Consider the following 22,330-nt stretch of genomic DNA (forward strand, 5'->3'; position numbering starts at 1 on the left):
TCCTGCCCCTTTTCAAATAGCGTCCTGCCCCTTTTCAAATAGCGTCCTGCCCCTTTTCAAATAGCGTCCTGCCCCTTTTCAAATAGCGTCCTGCCCCTTTTCAAATAGCGTCCTGCCACTTTTCAAATAGCGTCCTGCCCCTTTTCAAATAGTGTCCTGCCCCTTTTCAAATAGCATCCTGCCCCTTTTTAAATGCCGGCCCGCCCCTTTTGAAATGCCGTTCTGCGCCTTTTTAAATGCTGTCCTGTGCCTTTTTAAATGCTGTCCTACCCCTTTTAAAATTCCGTCCTGCCCCTTTTTAAATGCCGTCCTGCTTAAGGTTACCGTATTTGAATTTCTAAAAAGAAGACATGGATGACAAAAAGGAGACATGGTTTTTAACATATATGTATCCGTCTTTCCCGCTTATTCGGTCCAACGATAATGGTGAGAGGAGAAAAGAAGGAGATTACCTGCTTGTCCTTGTCCTCATTTTGGGAGTCTTGGGAATGTCAAGACCTCTAACCTTTATTTCACAGATGATGCAGTCATCTTTGTGGAGACACTGGATATTCTTCAGGGGGCCCTCCAGGCACTGAATGAGGAGGCGGAGCGACTGGGATTACAGATTTTCTGGGTCAAAACCAAGATCCAGGCTTTCAATGACATCGTGGATGCTGCTGTCTTGTCTGTGCCTGTTTGTGGCGAAGATGTTGAGGTCACGAAGAGATTCACTTACCTTGGCAGTGTTATTCATGTCTCCGTATGTTGTGAGCCAGAGGTTGATAGACTTCTGTGTCGAGCCTGGGGAGTCATGGATTCGCTGGATCATGGGGTGTGGCGCTGTCGGTATCTATGCAGTAGGGCGAAAGTCAGAGTCTTTAAGTCCTTGGTGCTTCCAGTCTTGCTCTACGGATGCGAGACTTGGACACTCACCAAGGGCCAGATAATGAGACTTAACTCCTTCAAAACCTAGTCTCTTTGGAGAATCCTTGCATATCGCTGGTTGGACTTTGTGTCCAACGATCGGTTGTGAGAGCGACTCAGGTGAGATTTGTTACCTGTGTGGTCCGTGAGCATGGACATATGGCTTGTTTTCTGGATGCTGATCCAGCTCACCAGATACTCTCAGCAAGGGAGCCTCCTGAGTGTAAGAGGCCAATGTGCCGACCGCGTGCCTCATGGTTGCAGCAGGTTGATCGGTATCTCAAGGAGATAGGGATGGGCCAGGCATCAGCCTGGGGGATGGGCAGACGGAAGCCCCTGGAGTATCCATTATGTTGCCTTGAGTGCTTAACTTCATGCACAGACAAAGCAAACTCAAACGTACCGCTGATTTTGACACCAGAAGCATTTTTGGCGCCTTGAGTAATTGGTTGTTTGTTTTGATGTTTATTGCTTAATGATGTACCATTTAAATTACATCTTGGAGAATTCCATTTAATATCACCTGCTTTATTTTATAGAGCAGCATTTAATACGGGTATATCTTTTGAGAGAAACTAAACATACTCAATGCTAAAAGTAGCAATATATTGTTACGGTTCTCCGCCGCCCTTCTTCCCCTTACCAAGGGGGGATTAATCCCCTTGTTCTTTCTGGGCTTGACGGAACCGAGACTTGAAACGTCCCTTCCGGGCAAACGCAGAGTAGGGTTTTGGGACCAACTCTTGCTCGTACCTAATTCCCTGCGCCGCCACGGAAGCGAGGAAGCAAGCCTCGCACGAGCCACGTGTGGTTTGCGTATGCCGAGCAGATTGAGTACCACGTGGTCCATGCAGTTTAGTAGTGGAACCCGATTCGAGCGGTCGTGTTCGTACCACGCTTAGCCAATGAGCAAACCACAGAAACGATCGAATGGAAAAAAGGAAGAACATAGGTTTAATTATTCCCACACGTATGTACAATGATCTGGGACGCAGAGACACAGGGCAGCACTTAATCAGTCTTATCTTATCTCCCGGACTCGGGCCCGTCACACTCACACAGGGAATTGCAGATGGGTTGATGATCAGCCAAACGCGTCGACGTGGTCGTCCAGGAACGCCCCCGTCCGGCTCTCCACGGTCCCAGCACGTCCCGCGAAGATGGCAGCTGGCGATGGAAGGAACCTCGTAGCGCGTCTCCCGAACAAAGGCAGCCGATGAGGTGGAACGGCAAATGCGGGACTCTCAGCGCGGCTGACAATTACACAGCCGTTCTCACTCGCGCGACTTAATGCACTGTATATCGATCAGCCTCCAACTCAACCGAGCCTCGCTTTATAATAGCGCGTATTCCGGTTCATGCGCATCTCTCTTTACCCGCGTATCATTCACAGTTCTCTGACGCTCACAACTCCTCCAACGATTCTCTTGGTTGGTCAGTGCGCGCGAGTTCTCCCTGGGCAAGTCCTTCGCTTCAGTCCTCTTACTGCTGTGAGTCGAGTCCTCCGTTCATCAGCGAGAGTCCTATTGGGGGCTTTGTGCAACGGGCTATATAGCTACGCCCCCGAACCTTCTGGAACCCTCTCGAACCTTCTTACCACGCCCTGTGACGCAGTGCCGCCGCCACCACCTCTGAGCCCTGATTGGTGGCTCGTGCTTACCGTCGGCTTCTGCCGCCCCTCATTCGGCTCCGCCCCGACCATCCTAGCCTGCCTCGTGTTAATTCGCCCAAAATGAACCAAAGTCAGCGCAAAGAGGCATGAGGCTAGGGAAGCTGGAAAGTCGGTATAAGTAGGACCTATTCTCCTGACTACTCAACGCAGAACTAACAATGGAAAAGGACTAAGCTCACAAATACTAAGAGATAACTATACTATCGCGAGGCTACATGTTGCTTGTGTGACTAACTATGAGGGGGAAATTTTAACCTTTATTAATTATTATACTCACTGTACAAACTCAAAACCGCAACAATATATTTTGAGAGAAACTAAACAGGCTAAATGCAGCCAATACACCATCAATATCCGGGTTCAATTTGCGATTTACCAACTGCGCATGCGCAGAAGCTTTAGCGATAATTAATTTCCATTATCGCTATCGCAATAATACCCATTATTGTCCCATCGCTATTATCTCCCAAAACTTATATATATGTATATTTATATTGGTGCTGGGCTGATATCGGAACAAGTCGATATTGGCTATTTTTCGGTAATATGTATCGGCGGATTTTGATCTGATGTACAGTGTACAGTTCTGATGACTGATTACAGTTGTACTGTACTCTATACAAGACACAAACATTGAGTAGCTTTCACCCTCGTTTCAAGCGAATTTCAGGAAACAAATTAAAGAAACAATGGTGCATTATAGATGTTTCAAGAAGATGTGCATTCACTTTATCTATTATATAAGAGAGCTGTTGGTCTGTGTTGCCATTTTTCTCAGTGATGGCTGAACGGATCTTCGTTAAACTTTCAGAGGTTCATCAGTGAGTGCCTGGGAGTGTTTTAGGCAAAAAAGGGAAAAATGTAAAAAAAAATTAAAAAAACGTTTTGTTTTTTGGGGATTTAAAAAAAATCCCTCTATAGTGCTAAAGCCTTTTTGATTAATGACAGTTGTATACAAGTACACATTCACATAAATAAATACAAAACAATTACCAGACATTTGAACACAAATAATAAAACAATTCTGGAAGCGGTCAAAGTTGGTGGTAAGGCTTCTTCTACTTCTTGAACGTCATCATACTTCACTCAGAAACATTATGAACGTCACATTCACCAACATATATTCAACAAAAAGGTAAAATGATGAGTTGACATTTGGGATGGATTCTGATTTGGATATAATTGCTTTTCCATTATATTTGCCGTCATATCAAATATGTTAATGTTTCTTTTTCGCTTGAGCAATGCCAGGTACTCAAACTATAAACGCTTTTATACTTTACTTGGGGTACAAATACAACTTTGTCTGGGGGAGGCGGGGGGTGGGGGGTAACATAGGCTATGTGGCCGTGGCCTCATTCGGAGGTGTGGGGGACCGGGAGAGGGGCATTGTTTCAATGTAAAAAGGGGGGAATAAGTTAACGAGTCACGAAAATCGGCGAATAGAGAGGAACAAACCGTGAATGGCGAGGCAAAATCTGCAAATGGTGAGGCAAATCCTGATAATGTCGACAATAATCCGCGAAGGTCGATGAAAGTCCAGGAAATGGCGAGACAAAACCCGCGGGGGGGGGGGGGGGGTGGAGGATCACACACACAGGCGAGAGGAGGAGGGGTTCGCACACAGGGGAGAGGTGGGGGACATCGCACACAGTGGAGAGGGAGGAGTCACACACAGGGGAGAGTGGGAGGGAAGAGAACCTGCCTTGACTGACTTCTATTGTTCATTTTTAAACTTGAAAGCATCAATTACACTTTGCTTTACAAATTAAAAATTGCTTAAAATCAAACGTTGTTAATAAATGTTGTATTTTATAGTTGGTCCTCGTATACAATTTATTTATGTACAAAGATTTTTAAAGAATTTTTAAATTACATCAATGGAGAAGAGTTAACTCGCCTTAAATAAACTCTATGTACACGCTGTGAATATGAAAAAATTTAATTAGACTACGGTTTGATCCTTACCTTCAGTATTCAGTCACTGTGCTTTAAAAAAAACCAAAAAAAAAAAAAACCAAATCCCTATTCGGGAACCATGCCTGCTCTCCACCCTCCTCTCTTTTCCCCATCCCCACATCGCGTCCAACCAGACACATTCCAAATGGCTGTTGGAATGCATTTCTCTGATTTTCTCAACTTTTGCTGCAATCTAAACTTAAACCATCCCAACGACTATGAGAACATATTACGCCCCTGGCGCTCACCTGTTGGAATAAACAGTATACTGCACTGACTAAAGGTATTTTAAACCAATTTCAATGGCTGCTAGCAGCCATTTGGTACATCACGTGTGATGAAGGTTGTGGTAAAGTTTCATCGAAATTGGGTGTGTAGTTTCAAAGGAAAAAGCAAATTCCTCTTTTGGGGGGTCAAACATGGATCCACGTAGACCCCCTTAGACCCCGATTTTTTTTTTAATGCCGTGAACAAACTTTATTCACAACACAACAGATATCAGTTGAACAAACTTTGGTACATCACGTGTGATGAAGGTTGTGGTAAAGTTTCATCGAAATTGGGTGTGTAGTTTCAAAGGAAAAAGCAAATTCCTCTTTTGGGGGGTCAAACATGGATCCACGTAGACCCCCTTAGACCCCGATTTTTTTTTTAATGCCGTGAACAAACTTTATTCACAACACAACAGATATCAGTTGTGCCAAATTTGGTCACAATCCCATCAGCGGTTTTGGAGAAGAAGTTTCAAGTGTTTACGGACGGATGGACGGATAGATAGATGGATGGATGGACGGACTGGCTGGCTGGCTGGCTGGCTGACTGGCTGACTGGCTGGCTGGCTGACTGGCTGACTGATGGACGGACGACGCGCCATCGCATAAGCTCCCCTGATCTTCGTTCCAGGCGAGCTAAAAATGAAATCAGATGGTGAATGTGTCAAGATAAAACGGTGAGAGAGTCAGAAAGCACAAGCTTAACAAAAGAAGCCTTTGAGCTATGACGTTCGAACAAAATGGTGGAGATTTGATGCTGAAGCCCCTCCCAGAACGGGTGAAGCCCTACCCATGAACATACAGACTGGAGGAGAGTATTATAATGTAGTTTCTGTGTACTACATATTGTCTACATTGAGTATCTACAAATAAGAACAAGTGTTATGGCCTCAAAAATAAATGTTATTATTATTCAAATTTCAATGTAACTCTTTGCATGCAGTGAGTGAGACCTTTCCTTTCACCATTCCTTCTTCTGCACCTTGATTTATATTTGACTGCAAACCGCCGTCCTTCCTTTCAAAATACTGAATTATTATTGGAAATATTATTACTGGAAATATGTAAAGTATTCCAAATTTTAAATGGCAAAATCCTAGACATTTTTAGATACGAGTGGGTCCGTTGGTCCATCGGACCAAATTTTAATTTGTTTTCACGGCCTTTTTGCAAACCTACCTGCTGTAGTGCTTGAGCATTAGCTAGCCTTTCACCAAGCCCAGATGCGCTTGGTCCAGGATGGGGGGGGGTGGGGGGGGGGGGGAGGGATAATATGTTCGTTATTATTGTTGCCAAATTATACTAATATTATTATTGTTATTAATTTTGGTATTAATTATTTTATCTCGAGGCCAGAGAAGAGAGGCAGAGCATGATGCTTATCTGAAATAAATAAGTGATTTGTGCAGATCTGGAGATGTTTACACCCACCCCATCCTGCTCATAAATACCCCATTCTGAATTTGATTTGCACCCTACTCCCTTTTGTCTCCCGCCCCTCCGGCACATAGACGGGAGACATTAAGATGAGCTCTGTCCGACTGACCGTTCATCCGTAAATGTACTCGCTTCACAAATACCCCATTATATTACTTTTTCATGAGAATACTCACATTAGATTAAAAAACCGTTTGAAAATGTAGCTTTCATATTGCACAGGTCTATTCCTAATACCACCCAAAAGGAGAGGGACCTCAAGGGGGGACCTCGAGCATTAGCTCCTTCTTATTTTTAACTTGGTCTATGTTCATAATAAATTATTCCTTTGGTGCTGCTATGTACCTCACCATTGAAAATGTTATGACACAAAATTGTGTATCACCTATGTCTGACTCAAAACACTTTTGAAGAACTCTATCACACAGCTCGTGTTCTAAACATTTTCCAGAATCCTCCCACGAAGCACACAAACTTTATGCTTCAATCCTGCTTCAACTACAGGGTGTCCACAAAGTCAACTACAGGTGTTCAACTACAGGATGCGCATCATAGGAAATTATTTAATTTGTCGAATGTATTTATTTTTTAATGTATTGTTACGGACGCGGTTAGGATGTTATTTACCGAGCGGTGGTATTGCCGCGACCTAACAGTTACCCCGATTCTTCCCCAACTCACCCGATTCCACCCAAACGTTGACCAAATCGCACTATGCTAAATCAATGATGGAAAGGACACAACGACTGGGATAGATGAAACGACGCAAGGGGTACAGTTCTCAAGACCTCCGGAGGAGGATATAATTACAGTGGTGGAGAAAAGGGGTAGATTACAAGGTAGTGAGGTAAAGACACAGAAGAGATAGGCACTTAATTACAGGCTTATCTTAACCCAGACAGACCACAGACAAACGGAACAAGGCTGACTTACACAGGGATTGATGGCAGGAAGGGACAGGTCGTCGATAGCACAAGGTGCACCTTGGCTCGGGGACAGGATCAAGCACGGTCCAAGAGATGCAGGGAGGCCTCACAGCGCTCGGAGGGTACGTCTTGCTTGCTCCAAGCTCAGCGCGCATCTGACGTCACCTCCCTCTTCCTGCGCATGCTCAGCGGGGAGTGACACGCCCTCGGCTGGTTGGCTCCGCCCCAGATGGGACCGGTCCGCCGCTTCCATTGGGTGCGGGGGTTACCGGGCTCCGCCCTTGACGAGGAGCTGACAGGGAGGGAGCCCCTATTTGGTAACCCCGTCGAGCACATGTTCGATGGCGGCTCGTTGGGAAGGCCTCATGCCCTCCCAACACCCCCTACCAACCAAGCCGGAGTGAGGACGCGCACTCCCTGTGCACGCCGCCGCCGTTGCTGTTGTTGTTGTTGTTGTTGCTGAACCGTGAGGAAGAGCTGCGGGGAGGTATTGGGAGGTCCTAAACTTCCTAACGGTGCCATACAATCACATTCTGGTGCAACGAAGGGTCAGAATTAATGGAAACGAGTCCTTAACTGACATAGACTAAGAATAACTAGCAAGATGTCCTATAGTTGTCTACGTGAGATGCGGTGGACCTGGATGCGACATTTAATGGGGGAAATAGGGGGAGGTCGGGTCTACAGAGTGCTGTTTACAGAAAATGGAACTAGGGAATGGGGGATTGGGGATAGTTGGGAAGTATTGAGGAAATAGGGGAATATTTACAAGCGGATATGGATGGATGCAAATCCCATATCCGCAACAGTATTTATTTATTTTTTTGATTTTTGAATTAGCCCGAATATGCTGAAGAACATTCAGAGAAACCTGCTTTTCCGTTTACGAACATATTTTGAGATTGGTGGGACACATTTTGAACAACTGATGTAGCCAACCTTACAAATAAATGTTTTGCCTATGATGCGCGACTTTGTGGACACCCTGTAGAATGGCACTCGGTAGAGCGCATACCTCCGCCAGGCTCAACGGTTTATGTTTTGTATCCCACTGATAGGCCTTATCTGGATTCGGACCTGAACTAAAATCTAATTGGCTTGTACTTGTCACCAAACCATCTCGTCCACCAAGTTTATTCATAACTCGTCCATAACTTTTTTTTGAATATCTTGTTGTATATCGCTGTTTGCCTGATCTCTCAATGGTGAAGAAGCACTTAAAAATGAAATAATTATCGTATCCGAATCCATATTCAGATCTTCACTAAAATCTAATCTATTTATCCTTGTCACACACCCAACCTGTCTACCAAGTTTCGTCCAAATCCGTGCATAACCTTTTGAGATATTGTGCTATGTATCGGTTTTATCCCGATCACTCAATGGTGAAGAATCACTTAAAAATTCTCTGCTCTGGATCAGGATTTGAATGCTCACCAAAATCTAATCATTTCGTCCTTGTTACATACGCAACCTCTCCACCAAGTTTCATCCGAATCTGGCCCCAACTTTTGAGATATCTTGTTCACAGACAAGACAAACAGACAAGCAAACAAAAAGACAGTTAGGGGTGAAAACATAACTCCCATCCACCTTCGGTGGCATTGTTAACCAGGAAATCTTTGTTTAATTATCGCTTATTGATGTAAGATCAGCAATTGAGATTATATAAATTGTGTACATTTATTTTACTATCTGTGCACCCATTTTTACTATTTTGTTTCTCATTTTTAATACTAGTACACCCGCTCACTACGGGAGCAGCAGGAAGGGTCATTCCTCTTTGGGGTGTCTAGATTACAGTCAATCTATGGTCAGGTCTTAAGAAGAACATTGGGTGTGTGTTCATTTACCAAGTTTCTTGTGGAGAGATCACCAAGTTGTAAAAGCATTCGAGCAAGCACTCCAATCAAAACAGTTAAGGAACGGCTGGCTTGGCAAGCACTAGCTAGCAGCTTGGCAAATGAACACATCACGGGCTTCCTCTCTTTCAGTTTCGTGTTGAATAAACATCAGGAGCGAGTTTCAAAAGTTCGCTACGATAAGCGCCACATTAGCGCCACAAAGCGTCATGTTATTACCCCAACCCTTGTGGGGTATATAGAGTACAGTAGATCTTCGCTCCGTTCTGTAAGTAAAACTTACTTGTCGAGTGTCGGGATTACTCCAAATTAATTTATTTAATGTTATAGGCACCATTAGCGACTGTTTAAAAAGCTAATTATACGTGTTTATGGTTTATAATATTTTTACTTCTGTTAGAGGCCGTTGGGCCATTACTCCCATGGAAACGCCATGATAAGCTATTTATAAACGTTGACTCGACGTTTGTTCAAGGAGGAAAAACACCTTGGGGAGGTGGGATATTAATGGTATAAATATTGTTTTGTAATCTATATAATAATAAAGGTGGTTTAATTTTTCTAAAGGTGGTTTAATCTATATAATAATAGCGTAAGGACTCGACTTTGTTATCCCTTTCACGCCGCACCCAGTGACCCGATGCCCACGGCACTAATGGATTTACGATCTACGAACCGCGCTCTTTGTTTATCACGTACAGCCATACTCAAAAAATCTGAATTAGCCGATGTTGGGGCCCAAAAGCATCCGATTAACTGCCGATACGACGCCATCTTACGACGCCATCGTATTGGCGTTTGCTGGGCGAAGGCGCAGCAAGCCGTCCGCTGATTGGACAGGCGAAGGCGAAAGCAAGCCGTCCACCGAGTGGACAATCCAGAGCATGCATTTGTGCCGGTGTCGGCGATCGTTGTTCATATACGCACTCTTCATTCTCATCTTTCTTCCTAACTCTTACTCGGACAAGCAAATCCCCTATGCCATCCATAATGGTACACTCTATCCATACACCACATCCTCCCTTCCGTGGATGTTCCACGGGTTTTGGCTAGTAACATTAATATTATGCTATTATCATTAGTTTTGTTATTCGAAGCGGCCTTGCAAAAACGCCACGATAAAACTAACTTAATATCGATATACACCTCAACACGCAACCCCATTGACGGAAATGGCAGGGAAAACCCGCTCGGGGGAGAAAACCCCCTTGGTGAGGGGGGCAAATCAATGTGCTACAACCTTCATTATGTAACCCTTAGTCATCCTGTCAAGTTTGGTTGAGATTGGATAAGTAACGACATAATGTATTGGGGTCAAACATTCATCAGACAGACACCAAATGGCGTATTTTAGTATGATTTTCACCTCACAATGTATGGCATGGTTAACAACATTTGTTTTTTGAAATAATGATGGCTTTGGATGGTGGAATAAGTGAAAGCAGCGAGGAAAAATCCCAATCATTCAAAGTTTTTTGTTGAATCAGAGTAAGAACCTTTTTCTGGGAGGTGAACAAGTGGGGTGACAGAGGGTGCAAACGTAAATGGACTTGTGCACGCTTGGCTAGACTTGGCTGGGTTTGTGTTGTTCATCAACGACTTCACTTTAGCCGAGACGATTATAATGGGAATGAAACGGTGTTCATCTGGAAACAGTATACTGCAAAGCCAGCAGCCCTCATGGACATCTATTAATTGGTTAATGATCATTTAGATTTGTGGTTCTTATTGAGTAATTGTGCTGATGCTTTCTTCACAATGCACTTCTAATGTTTTCTTTGTGAGTTGCCCGTTCCTTCTTTACTTGCCAGGATTCAGAAACGTGGGATGGTTTTAAGCTATTCGCACGGTATGTGCATACTGAATGGGTGTGCATCCCAGGCCTTGCCAAAATGTGAGTTGATCAGGCCTGCGGGTGTGTGCAAAGCATTGCATCATACAAGGAGCCTCGACGGTGGTCAATGTGTGCAGTGCATCCTGAAACGAGGGCAACCCAGCTGTGGTATACATTGGTCATGTTGAACGCATAACATCTTGTGCCATAACTAAACTACAAACAGACAAGTCCAATAATTTATACCCATTAATCTCATCCTGAGTCTCATGTGCTGTTAATCCAAATTTGACGACTTGGATTATGACGTAACTGCCAATATATCGTCCAAGGCATTGAAAATTTCCTGCTGACCTAAATTTTGTTAGGAATGAGATGCTGCAGCAGATACTACAACGGCATTCTGTATAGCGCATACCTCTGCCAAGATGAACAGTTTATGTTTTGTATCCCACTGATCGGCCGAATCTGGATCCAGACCTGAATGAACCAAAATCTAATCACCTTGTTCTTGTCATCTAACCAACTCATCCACAAAGTTTTGTCATAGCTCGGCCATAACCTTTTGAATTACTATGCTATATATCGTTTTTGGCCCCATCTCTCAATGGTGAAGAATCGCTTAAACAATAAAAAATGTTTTTATCGGATCCGGATCCGGAGTAGGTAAAAAAAGAAGTCCATTTTTTGTTGTTTGACTGATTTCTGTTTCTGTTTGTGGAAAGGACGAAGTGTTGTTGAATGTTGTCAGTAATTTTTATTTTATGAGTTTCATGGACGCTTGCATGAAGCAATCTCGCTGTTGATTGCTTTGTCTTGCGATTCAAACTGCAGGTATTTGATTCCTGTTGATTTGGGGATCGTGATGAATATGGTCGTTGCCGTCAGGAAGTTTGGTTCGTCATTGTAATGACTTCAATTAGCGCGTGTATTGTTTTGAATTGCTCGATGACATCTTGTGTAAACAAACCTATCCTTGTTCCCAGCTCGCTTTGTGGTTGACTGGCTTTGTTATTTTTGAGATAGAGGGTGAGTACATGGTGTTTTGCAGTTTTGTCAATGAATCATTCATCAAAAGCTCCCATAGGATTGTGATGAGTTCACTGAGTTGTACAACTCACTTGGGTGATTTTGTTGTAGTTTTCATGTGTGTGACTACCTTTCGAGCACACCGGGGGCAGGTCAAAACTGCCGGTAACCTTGCTGATGTGATGAGAGCCAACTGTTTTTGAAAAAGTTATTCAGGAAACGTTTTCTTGCCTTGTGAAAACTGCCCAAGCTGAGCAAGCATCTAAAATATATATTTATGAAGTACGTATTTCAATGGGGTGCAATGTGTTTTGACAAGCATTCCCTCATCTTTCTGGAAAACAACACACATATGCACACACACACACACACACACACACACACACACACACACACACACACACACACACACACACACACCCTCACATATACACACACGCATGCATACATATACATGTATGCGCACACACACACACATACATGCACCTGCACTCATGCACACATGCATACACACATGTATACGCACACACACACACACACACACACACACACACACACACACACACACACACACACACACACACACGTGCAAAAGTACTACACTAGTCCACTTCAATCAATGCTATGCAGAGAGTTTATCCCTCGTGCTGTCTTGCCCGCAAATTCACTACCTGTACCGTGCTTCCCATTATCCTACACTTCAATTACTCAGCTTTACTCACTTTACTTTACTTTACTCGGCTACATTTACTCAGCTTTAAGAGGAATGTCAATTCCTACTTCCTACATTTTTTGAGGTTTAATCACATTTTACCTGATTTGTGTTACCTCCTGCATCTTGGATGTGTATTTTTTTTTTTTTTGATTTATCCTCATCTTTATCTAACCTTCCCTTATCCCCTTACCTCGAGTGGCTTTATGCATTCTTTGCAGCGATTTCCATTTAAAAAAGCTTTCTCAGATCATGATTTAAATCACAAATTTATCATAGTATTGATAATGTGTATCAATATTCTTTAATTTATTATAGTTAATATTAAGAAGAGAAGTTAATATAAGAAGAGAGGTCGATATTGGCAGAGAGAGGAGGAGAGAGCTATGAGTCACGTTGAGGCTGCGAGCGGACTTGTTTTTATAGCCGGCGAAGCCGGTATTGTGAATGAACGCAAACCGACCTGTTTTGAGGCAAAGCATGCTTGAGCTGAGCAGATAAAAAGGTGGAATTAAGACCCTGAGATGAGCGAGCTGAACGCAGGCTGACTAAAGAATACCAACTGCTTCTTGAACTTCCGAGTGGGCCTCTTCTCGGCAGTATGACTTACTGCAGCATCGAAGTCCTTTCCAAGGGTGTGGTGCTGTCCGGGCCACCGTGGTGTTCGCATTACAGCCCGACCGAATATCGTCGCTTCGTGGCTGCTTTCCGCCGCCGAAATCCAGTGCGGCTTGGGCGATTCTGCCCCTGTTTGGAGAACACCCAGCGAGGCCTTCATCGGGGCCGAGCGAGCAAGGCTTCCGCTGCCGAAATCCAGTGCGGCTTGGGCGATTTTGCCCCTGTTTGGAGAACACCCAGTGAGGCCTTCATCCGGGCCAAGCGAGCAAGGGCGTGTCGGGACCTGGTTTGCGTCATTGACCGAGTGGTTCGCACCAACCGGAGCTGTTTTCGGATGACGTGCTGATGTCCTTGGACTTCGCGCCAGGCTCTGGGCCGACCGGGCCGACGTGCTTCGAAGTCCTTTCCAAGGGTGTGGTGCTGACGGGGCCGCCGTGGTGCTGACCGGGAAACGTAGCGTGGTGCTGACGGGGCCCCCGCAGCCGTGATGCCTCCCCACGCCCCCCCCCCCCCGAATTTCCATGTTTTAAACGTTTCCCAGTGTGTACCCTGGATTAGAATAGGTACACCGTATCCCTGGTGTCGTAAGAGACGACTAAGAGGGTTGGCGTCAGGAAGCGCATCCGGCCATAAAAACATTGCCTCAAAAAGAGAACCATGACAATTACAACTACATATGGGCAGGGTACACCCTGAAGTGGAGATCGGTTTCTGAGGTTTGGGACATGGAATGTAGGGACAATGACAGGGAGATCAGGAGAAGTGGTGGAAGTATTGGTCAGAAGAAGAATGGACATATGTTGTGTGCAAGAGACGGGATGGAAGGGAAGTGGTGTGAGAATGGTGAAGGGTAGGCAGGGACAGAAATACAAGTTTGTGTGGCAAGGGTGCCTGGAGGGCGTGAATGGTGTTGGTGTCCTGTTTTCTGAGGAGTTTGTAGACAGTGTGGTGAGTGTGACGAGAGTGAGTGATAGGTTGATGATGGTGAAAATGATGATTGGAAAGCTCTTGGTGAACGTCATCTCGGGATATGCTCCGCAGGTTGGTCGGAGCGATGAAGAGAAGGACAAGTTCTGGTGTGCGATAGAGAAGCTGATGGAAAACGTGAAAAATGAGGAGGTTGTTGTGGTAGGAGGAGACCTAAATGGACATGTGGGAAGGAGTACGGATGGTTTTGAGGGAGTTCATGGGGGTTACGGATATGGTGTGAGAAATGGAGAAGGTGAAAGGATTTTGGAGTTTGCTGATGGAGCTGATTTGTTGATTTGTAATACTCAGTTCCAGAAAGAGGATAATAAGCTTGTTACATACACGTCAGGTGGGTCGAAGACAACCGTTGACTACCTGATGGTGCGTAGGCGAGATAGGGGGCACCTCCGGGACACAAAGGTGATCCCGGGGGAGGAGGCTGTTTCACAGCACCACTTGGTTGTCTGCGACATAAGGGTGAAAGGTGCGAGGAGAGCTCAGCGGGTGAAGTACCAACCGAGAATGAAGGTGTGGAGGTTGAAAGAGGTGACAGTAATGGAGGCATTAAAAGAGAGGCTGAGTAGGGTTGAGGATGATGTGGTTGAGCTTGAAAGTGGTTGGATGTCAATGAAAGCTAGTCTGTTGGGAGCCGTTGGTGAGGTATGTGGATGGACAAAAGGACCACCGAGGCACTCGGAAACATGGTGGTGGGATGATGAAGTTGCAAAGAGGATTGACGAGAAGAGGAAGAAGTTCAAGGAGTGGCAGAAGGCGAAGGGTACGGGAGCAGAAACAGCAGAGCATGAAAGTTATAAGGCTGCAAAGAAAGAGGTAGCAAAGGCGCAGGAGGCATGTCGGAAAATGTTCGGAGAACGCTTGGATTCGGAAGAGGGTCAGAGAGCAGTATTCAGGATTGCAAAGCAGATAGCGAAAGAGAGGTGTGATGTGATGGGGGTGAGTTGCTTGAAGGATGAAGTGGGACAAATCGTTGTGGACCCAGATGGAATTAAAGGAAGATGGAAAAGATATATGGAAATGCTGTTGAATACAGAGAATGAATGGGATGGCAACATAGAGAGTAACCCAGTTTTAGGACCGGCAGAGAAGATAACTGAGAAGGAAGTTGAGGAAGCGATAAAAGCAATGAAGAGTAGAAAAGCTGGAGGGCCGACGGGAGTTGTGGGAGATATGTTGAAGGCAGCAGGAAGTTAGGGTGTGAAGAGAATGACAGAGATCTGTAATCTGGCGGTGAAAGAAGGCCGCATTCCAGTGGATTGGGAACTGAGTACCCTCGTCTCTCTATACAAGGGGAAAGGTGACCCTCCAGAGTGTGGCTCGTACCCAGTGATAAAGTTATTGGAGTATGGAATGAAGGTATTGGAAAGGGTGTTGGAGAGGAGGATAAGGAAGAAAGTGAAGATCGACGAAATGCAGTTTGGATTTATGCCAGGAAGAGGAACGACAGATGTGCTTTTTATTGTGAGGCAGTTGCAGGAGAAGTACATGGAGAAGAGGAAGAAGTTGTTTATTGGGTTTGTTGATCTGGAGAAAGCATTCAATCGGGTTCCACGCAAAGTATTGACATGGGCAATGAGGAAGTTAGGAGTGGAGGAATGGTTGATCAGAGTAGTGATGGCAATGTACAAAAGAGCGTGCACAGCTGTAAGGACGAAGGACGGGAACAGTGGTAAGTTTGAGGTGAAGGTGGGAGTGCATCAGGGGTCGGTACTAAGTCCACTACTATTTGTAGCTGTGATGGAGGTGCTGGCTCAGAATGTAAAGGAGGGTTTACCGTGGGAGTTGTTGTATGCAGATGATCTGGTGTTGATTGCAGAAAGTATGGATGGACTGAAGGAAAAGATGAACAAGTGGAAGGAATGTATGGAGACATTTAAGGTCTGAAGGTGAATATCGGAAAAACGAAGGTGATGGCAAGTGGTAAAGCATGTGGTGAGCTGGAAAGAACTGGGAAGTGGCCGAGTGCTGGAAGGTGTGAAAACATTTTGCTACCTCGGAGACATGCTGAATGGAGAAGGTGGATCTTGGAGACGGCGTGAAGCTGGAAGGTGTGAAAACATTTTGCTACCTCTGAGACATGCTGAATGGAGAAGGTGGATCAGACTCGGAAACGGTTGCTAGAGTGAGATATGCATAGAAGAAGTTTCGGGAACTGAGTGGCATGCTGATGAGGAGGGGCGTGTCGTTGAAGCTGAAGGGAAAGGTGTATGCTGCATGTGTGAGAAGTGTTATGATTTATGGGAGCGAGACATGGGTAATGAACGTAGAGCAGCAACGAAGGTTGGAAAGGGTGGAAATGTGAATGGTTCGATGGATGTGCAGAGTATCGTTGAGAGAGAGGAAGACAAATGATGAATTGCGAAAAATGATGGGAATAGAGCCTGTGATTGATGTTGTGAAGAGGAACAGGTTGAGATGGTTTGGTCATTTGTTGAGGAAGGATGAAAGTGACTGGTTGAGAAGAGTGATGGAAATGAATGTAGAAGGAAGTAGAGGACGGGGAAGACCGAGAAAGACTTGGCTAAAGATGGTGGAAGAAGAAATGCGGGCAAGGGGGTTAACAAGGAGAGATGCAGAAAATAGGGCAAGATGGAGAAGATTGTCTTGGGGACCGCAAGGCTAACCCTCGCTCTAGCAGGGAAAATGGCCTTAAAATGCATGTTGTTGTTGTTGTTTGTTATTATAGTTAATATTGACTGACACTTTGTCTTAACAGAATAAATGATGATTGAATACATTTGAGGGAAAGATAAAATTATGTTTGTCGTCTGACTATGTTCTGGAATCCATTACAGCACTGTTGGGGAAAAGATTGACTCCAACATAATCCATAAACGAATTAAATCAATCCCAAATGTAGTTGAGACGGTTCTCAAGGCTAAAGGGGGTCACACTGATAAATTGATTATACATAAACACAGTTTTGGCTTTTGCTATTATCAGAAGTGTTGTTGTGTCCTTAAGAGTCCATGGAAACCCTTTGAAAGTGCTTTTGGTTTCATGTTACATTGATTTACTTTGTTATCACCTCAGTTAATAAATTTCCTGCTGGACTCGTAGTTTTGCACCCTACAGTATATTATATACATACATGCAACATACACATGTGCACACACACACACCGGAGTATTGAAACTTTACTCACTTGAAACCCTGTAGGAAAACATTGAAAGGAATTTTCATTCATTCATAACTTTTACTGTTTCTCTGCTGTAGTCACAGTACAACTTTTGGAAAACCATGCTAATAATTATCTGGAAGACCCTTTTTTGGTGTACAAGCTGGTGGTCGGGTAGGATGAGAAGGATTAGAAAAGAGCTTGGTAAGACTGGGCCCACAGGAGCAACCCCCTTTCACAGGTGGCAGTGGATGGACAGAGGCAGGAGCATCTGAACTAAAACAAGTACATGACTCAAACAAGACAATCCAATGCACAAGTTTGTTTACCTTCGTCGTTGATGTGCATGTGCTGGGCTGTGCATGTCGGTCGTGCATGTGCTGGAAAAAAAAAGCGTGGTTGCTCGGGGGATGCTAGCAAGTTGCCCGACAGAAACATTTGATCACCGCGGGGCGTCGGGCAGACGATTTTACGAGCCCAGTCTTATGTAGCTCTTTTATAATTATTCCTGTCCTCCCCAACCACCAACTTTTGCACTGAAAAAGAGTCTTCAGCAGATTTATTAGCACATTTTTATTTTTTTTTGGATACAAGATCGAGGCTCGTGAAAGAGCTAGCATTAATCACACAAAAAGTCAAACCGACACATAAAACACAAAATAAGGGGAGCGGTAGACAAGACGGGGAGAGAGGGGGAAGGACACAAACACAACATTTGAGAGCAGGGACATCGAGAGAACTGTGGGAGGGAGAGGGCTTGGGGGGAGGTGGGAGAGGGATAAAACATATGGACACTGCAAGGACTTCCAGGAAAGAAGTTGGAATTTCAAAAAAGTGTATCTGGGGTGAATTAGCAGGGGTAGAAAAGATCAAGGTTTTGGATGGGGGAAGATAAGAGATGGTGGTGAACAGCTGTTTTAAAGACCTGGAGGGAGGGGTGGGATTGAAGGGAGTGTGGGAGTTTGTTCCAGAGGCGGGAGAAAAGAGGAATGAAAGAGTGAAGGTGAGCAGAGAGTCTTGATTTTGGCAGTTTAACCATAAGAGGGTTGCTGGCAGATCTTGTGCGACCTGTAGGAATATTTGGGGGACAGAGAACAGAGAGCTCTTTCATGGTTATTATTTTCTTCCAGTCTTGTCAATAGCTCTTGTCGAAGCAGGATAAAAGAGAAAAATATTTATTGATGCTCGAGGTTGAATCTGTCAAGGAGATTCGACCTACGTTACTTGCACAACATACGTGGTGTTGCAGAAGTGAATGAGCATAGTATGTAACATGATAACAAAACATACATTGGACAAACCCAAAACACTCAGATGTTGATTTTGTTGACAAGTGTTGGTTTGATCGTTTTACCTAATTTAAAATCTTCTTTGTCTATAACCGCTTTGTTGACCCTGAGAGACCACATGGCCGAAGAGCCTCTTGTGAGAGATTTAAAGACAAACGTTTATATTCTGAACGTTTTCATTTTTTGTAGCCTCCATGGTTAATTTTTATCATTTGTAGATTTTCCAAAAAAATCATATTCACGTCTAGTTTGTCTAACTGGATTGGTTCCAACGTAGCAGCTGGATATGTTGAGTTGCGTTCCATCTCAGATATCATTATGTTTGCATTGCTGTGAACCCACCATTTCTGAGCCACAGATGGTACGTGTAATGATTTGTGCCACGGCACCTCCTCGAAGACTTCCCGTCGCACAAATTCGCATTAACCGTTTGTCCTGCCGCGTAGCCCCCGAAAGATGCCGAGATGAACGTGCAACCTCCGTCGGTGCGCATCAACCTTGAAAACGCAGTCGATGGGAGTATCTCGTTCATGCGTGTGCTGACGAGTGGATAGTTGTTTTACATGTGAAGGAAGAAATCGTGAGGCGGTTACAGCTTTTGTTGACACCATTTTGTTTTGGGGCATCTCGTTTGGCTTCCCCGTTGCTTTTAAGTTATCAAGGCAGCCATTCCTCCAAGGATCCGCCAGCCGCCGCCTGTTTGCCCTACGTATCGACACCGCGTGCTTCATGTCGGGCGGAGTTAAACACAGCCGGTGGAGCACGGCCGGGCTGCCTGCGAGGAGGCTTCTGATGAGGCAAGGCAGCCTATCCCAACGTGGGGTGGGTGGCAGTGGCGTTCGGGAGAGGGGAGAGGGACCCGAGTTGATTTGCTGAGGGGAGGAGCAGCAGAGAGCTTCTCTTTCTCTCAAGCAGCGTTATTCGCAGCGGGTGCACTCCTGCTGCTTTTCTCCGAATCCCTTTGACTCACTACTCTTTGTCCATTGCTCTCCTAACCTTCGATTCTGTTTTTCCATCATTGTTGTGTAATCTTAATCCTTCTTCGAGCTCCTTTGGCATCATCTCCCTGTTGGCTTGTCTGCCTGAGAAGGTTTCCATTCTTCATATCTGTTGACCCTGATCAAAGTGCCCATTACTGGAAGACAAGTCTTAAGTGGCTTCCCACCACCTTGCGTTTATCTTGCACCTTTTAATCTCTTGTGCTGTGCTTTGCTTTCCCCACTATTGGTTTCACCTGCTGCAAACGCAAATGAAGTTGACCCTTCTTCCTCTTCTTCATCATTCGCCGGAGTCGGAGTTCTTACCATGGAGCCATTATGGAGATGTGGAAGTTATCCATGATTCTGAAGCAAAACAATTCTGACTCGCAGCTCATTTGGCTTTATCAGTTACTGTGTGTGGAAGTGGGCAGGGGTGAGGGTGGAGGTGAAAACGGGAATGGACATGAGTTACTACTACCCGACTCCCTCAGATGCCATGGCTGGGGAAGCACCGTGCCTGGAGCAGAGCCAATGCATGGAAAGAAATTATTTCTGCAACAAGGTGCATCTCGTGTTCTTTACAATTGTTTTTTTTGTGTATGCTTTGAATTTCCTCACAGCACTTGGTATTTTTTTTGTTTCTTTTATCCCCCTACTTATTTGCCCGTTCTCGGATGTTTCGCCGAATCGACTTGTCTCATCCTAAAACCACACAAGCATACTTTTGTTATCTCTGATAAGGTTCTGTTTATCTTCTAATCCTCATTTGAATTATTTTTACATTATAAATCATTTGTATGGCATTATAATCTATTCATTCTTACATTGATCATTATTTTACTGAACGTTGCACTCAACCGATTATGAGTACGTTTGATCCTCGGGCAGGTTTATTTTTTGTATTAATTTTCCATCCAATCATCTCGACGGCGATGAATACCTTTTCCTCCCCTCGTGTTGCATTGAGAAATGCTTGGCACTCGCCGTCCGGTTAGCGATCAATCGCATTCGCCGATGTTTCAGGGACGAGGGTGCACGCTCATTCTTGGTAAAAGGCACTCTAAAGGTGGCCTGAATGTACAAGGTGACTGTAAAACTGGGAATTATAATTTGGCATTTACCTTGTATGTTAATGCTTCGGCGCTTGTTTCTGTGATAATTAGCTCAAGCGTCCACCTGTAAGAGACGTCTGGTCGAAAAGTAGTTTATGATGGACCACTTGAAAGGACAGGTGCAGAGAAACAAGATGTGCTTTATGGCAGAAATACTGCAGCTGATCAATCTGCTGCCTCAAAATCTGTTGATTATGTCGTCAATTAAGACTGCATTATTTGTTTGTTTTGTTATTTGTTGGAACCCAGGATCATTTAGGACTTTTAGGTTGAGGATGTGTTGTAGAGGGAGTCGTACGACTGATTAATTTGATATTTTTTAGTTTAAAAATGTTTTAAAAATTATTTATTTATGTCCTCTGTATTCTAATATAATTAATTCATTTCATCTTTTAAAATCCGATTCCACTGGCCAACATCGTTTTAGGATGCCTGCAAATGAGATGTATTATACTTACATTTGTGGGTTGTAATTATTTTGCTTTGATACCCTTGCCGGTGACACCGTGCATCATGAGTGAGCACGGAATGCAAAGTCAACTAGAGCGAAGTCGATGGCATGCCATCGCAAATCCCCACACTTCCCACCTAAAGTAAATTTGAAAGGAGGCAAAAAGTCCCACCAGGAATGATCAAATATCAAATTGTGAGATAAGAAAAAAATCCGTTTTGACCCCCTGTGGCCTTAAGTCCCCAACCCCCTGGGGTATGAAGCAGGCATCAAATCCCAAAAATCATTGCATATGGTATGTGCCCCCCAATGTTGATTGCATATACAAAGTTTTATTCAAAGATGTTTTGAAATGTGCCCGTAATTGCATTTTTGGGGATTTGACATTTTGATGATCCATAGAGCGGGGCCAAAAATGATACTGCTCTCACAGCTTCTTCCCTTGTGGCTATTATAACTACGAAGTCGAATTTCTACACAAAGTTTAGGAGGAGATAGCACGATGGACGGACAGCTGGTCAGATGGAACCAATTGCAATATCCTCTCGTTTTTTTTTTGTTTTTTTTTAAAGCGTGGGGATAATCAACAAGTGAGGCAGGTGACGCTGCGCTTACTTGTGATAGCAAGATTTGCGCTGATGGAGGTCTATGGGCAGTCTGCATTTCCACGTAGTGCATGTGCTAATTTCATGAGGGCTTTGGCCTATTCCTGTAATTAATTGTTCCCTCCGAATTCAAGCTACCATTCTGTTGATAGGCAGGCAAGGTCTCGCATCATAGAGTGTGCTGTCTGTCTCATACGATGTCAAATTTGGGACCCGCCTGCTTGCATTAGCTTGTTGTTGTTGTTGTTTCGTATGCAGCCTGTGGCTGCTGGTTGCTGGTTGCATCATTTCTCTGGAAGCGTGTTTGTGCTGCTGATGCAGTGCCCCCAATTAACAGTGAGCTGGTACTCAATTTGCCGACCTCGGAAGGATGACAGGCTGAGTCAACCCCCGGCGTTAATTCAACGATCGGCCGGGATTCAAACTCAGGATCCTAGGATCCCAAGCCTGCACCCTAACCGCTAAGCCAACACCAGGCTTGCATTATCTTGTGCATGTTAAACATACCATGGCCTCTTTTCATGTAGAATATTCCCTGGACTATTATTTTCTACATCAACC

General features: G+C 44.5%; 1 protein-coding gene across 3 annotated transcripts in view; it reads left to right on the top strand.

Moving 5' to 3' along the window:
- The window catches only part of LOC137434123 (TOX high mobility group box family member 4-B), a 212,944-nt gene that overhangs the window by 57,385 nt on the left and 133,229 nt on the right, over nucleotides 1-22,330 (top strand). Inside the window, exon 1 of one of the 3 annotated variants that reach the window (XM_068126811.2) lies at nucleotides 19,526-20,163. The exons of the other annotated variants lie outside the window; for them this stretch is intronic. Coding sequence (XP_067982912.2) covers nucleotides 20,059-20,163 — 105 coding nt within the window. The 5' untranslated portion in view covers nucleotides 19,526-20,058. Of the gene's footprint in view, nucleotides 1-19,525; nucleotides 20,164-22,330 lie in introns of those variants that run through there. 3 annotated transcript variants of the gene reach the window in all.

Source organism: Myxine glutinosa, chromosome 10, assembly GCF_964187855.1.
Source record: "Myxine glutinosa chromosome 10, kmMyxGlut1.1, whole genome shotgun sequence".
Taxonomy (NCBI): Eukaryota; Metazoa; Chordata; class Myxini; order Myxiniformes; family Myxinidae; genus Myxine; species Myxine glutinosa.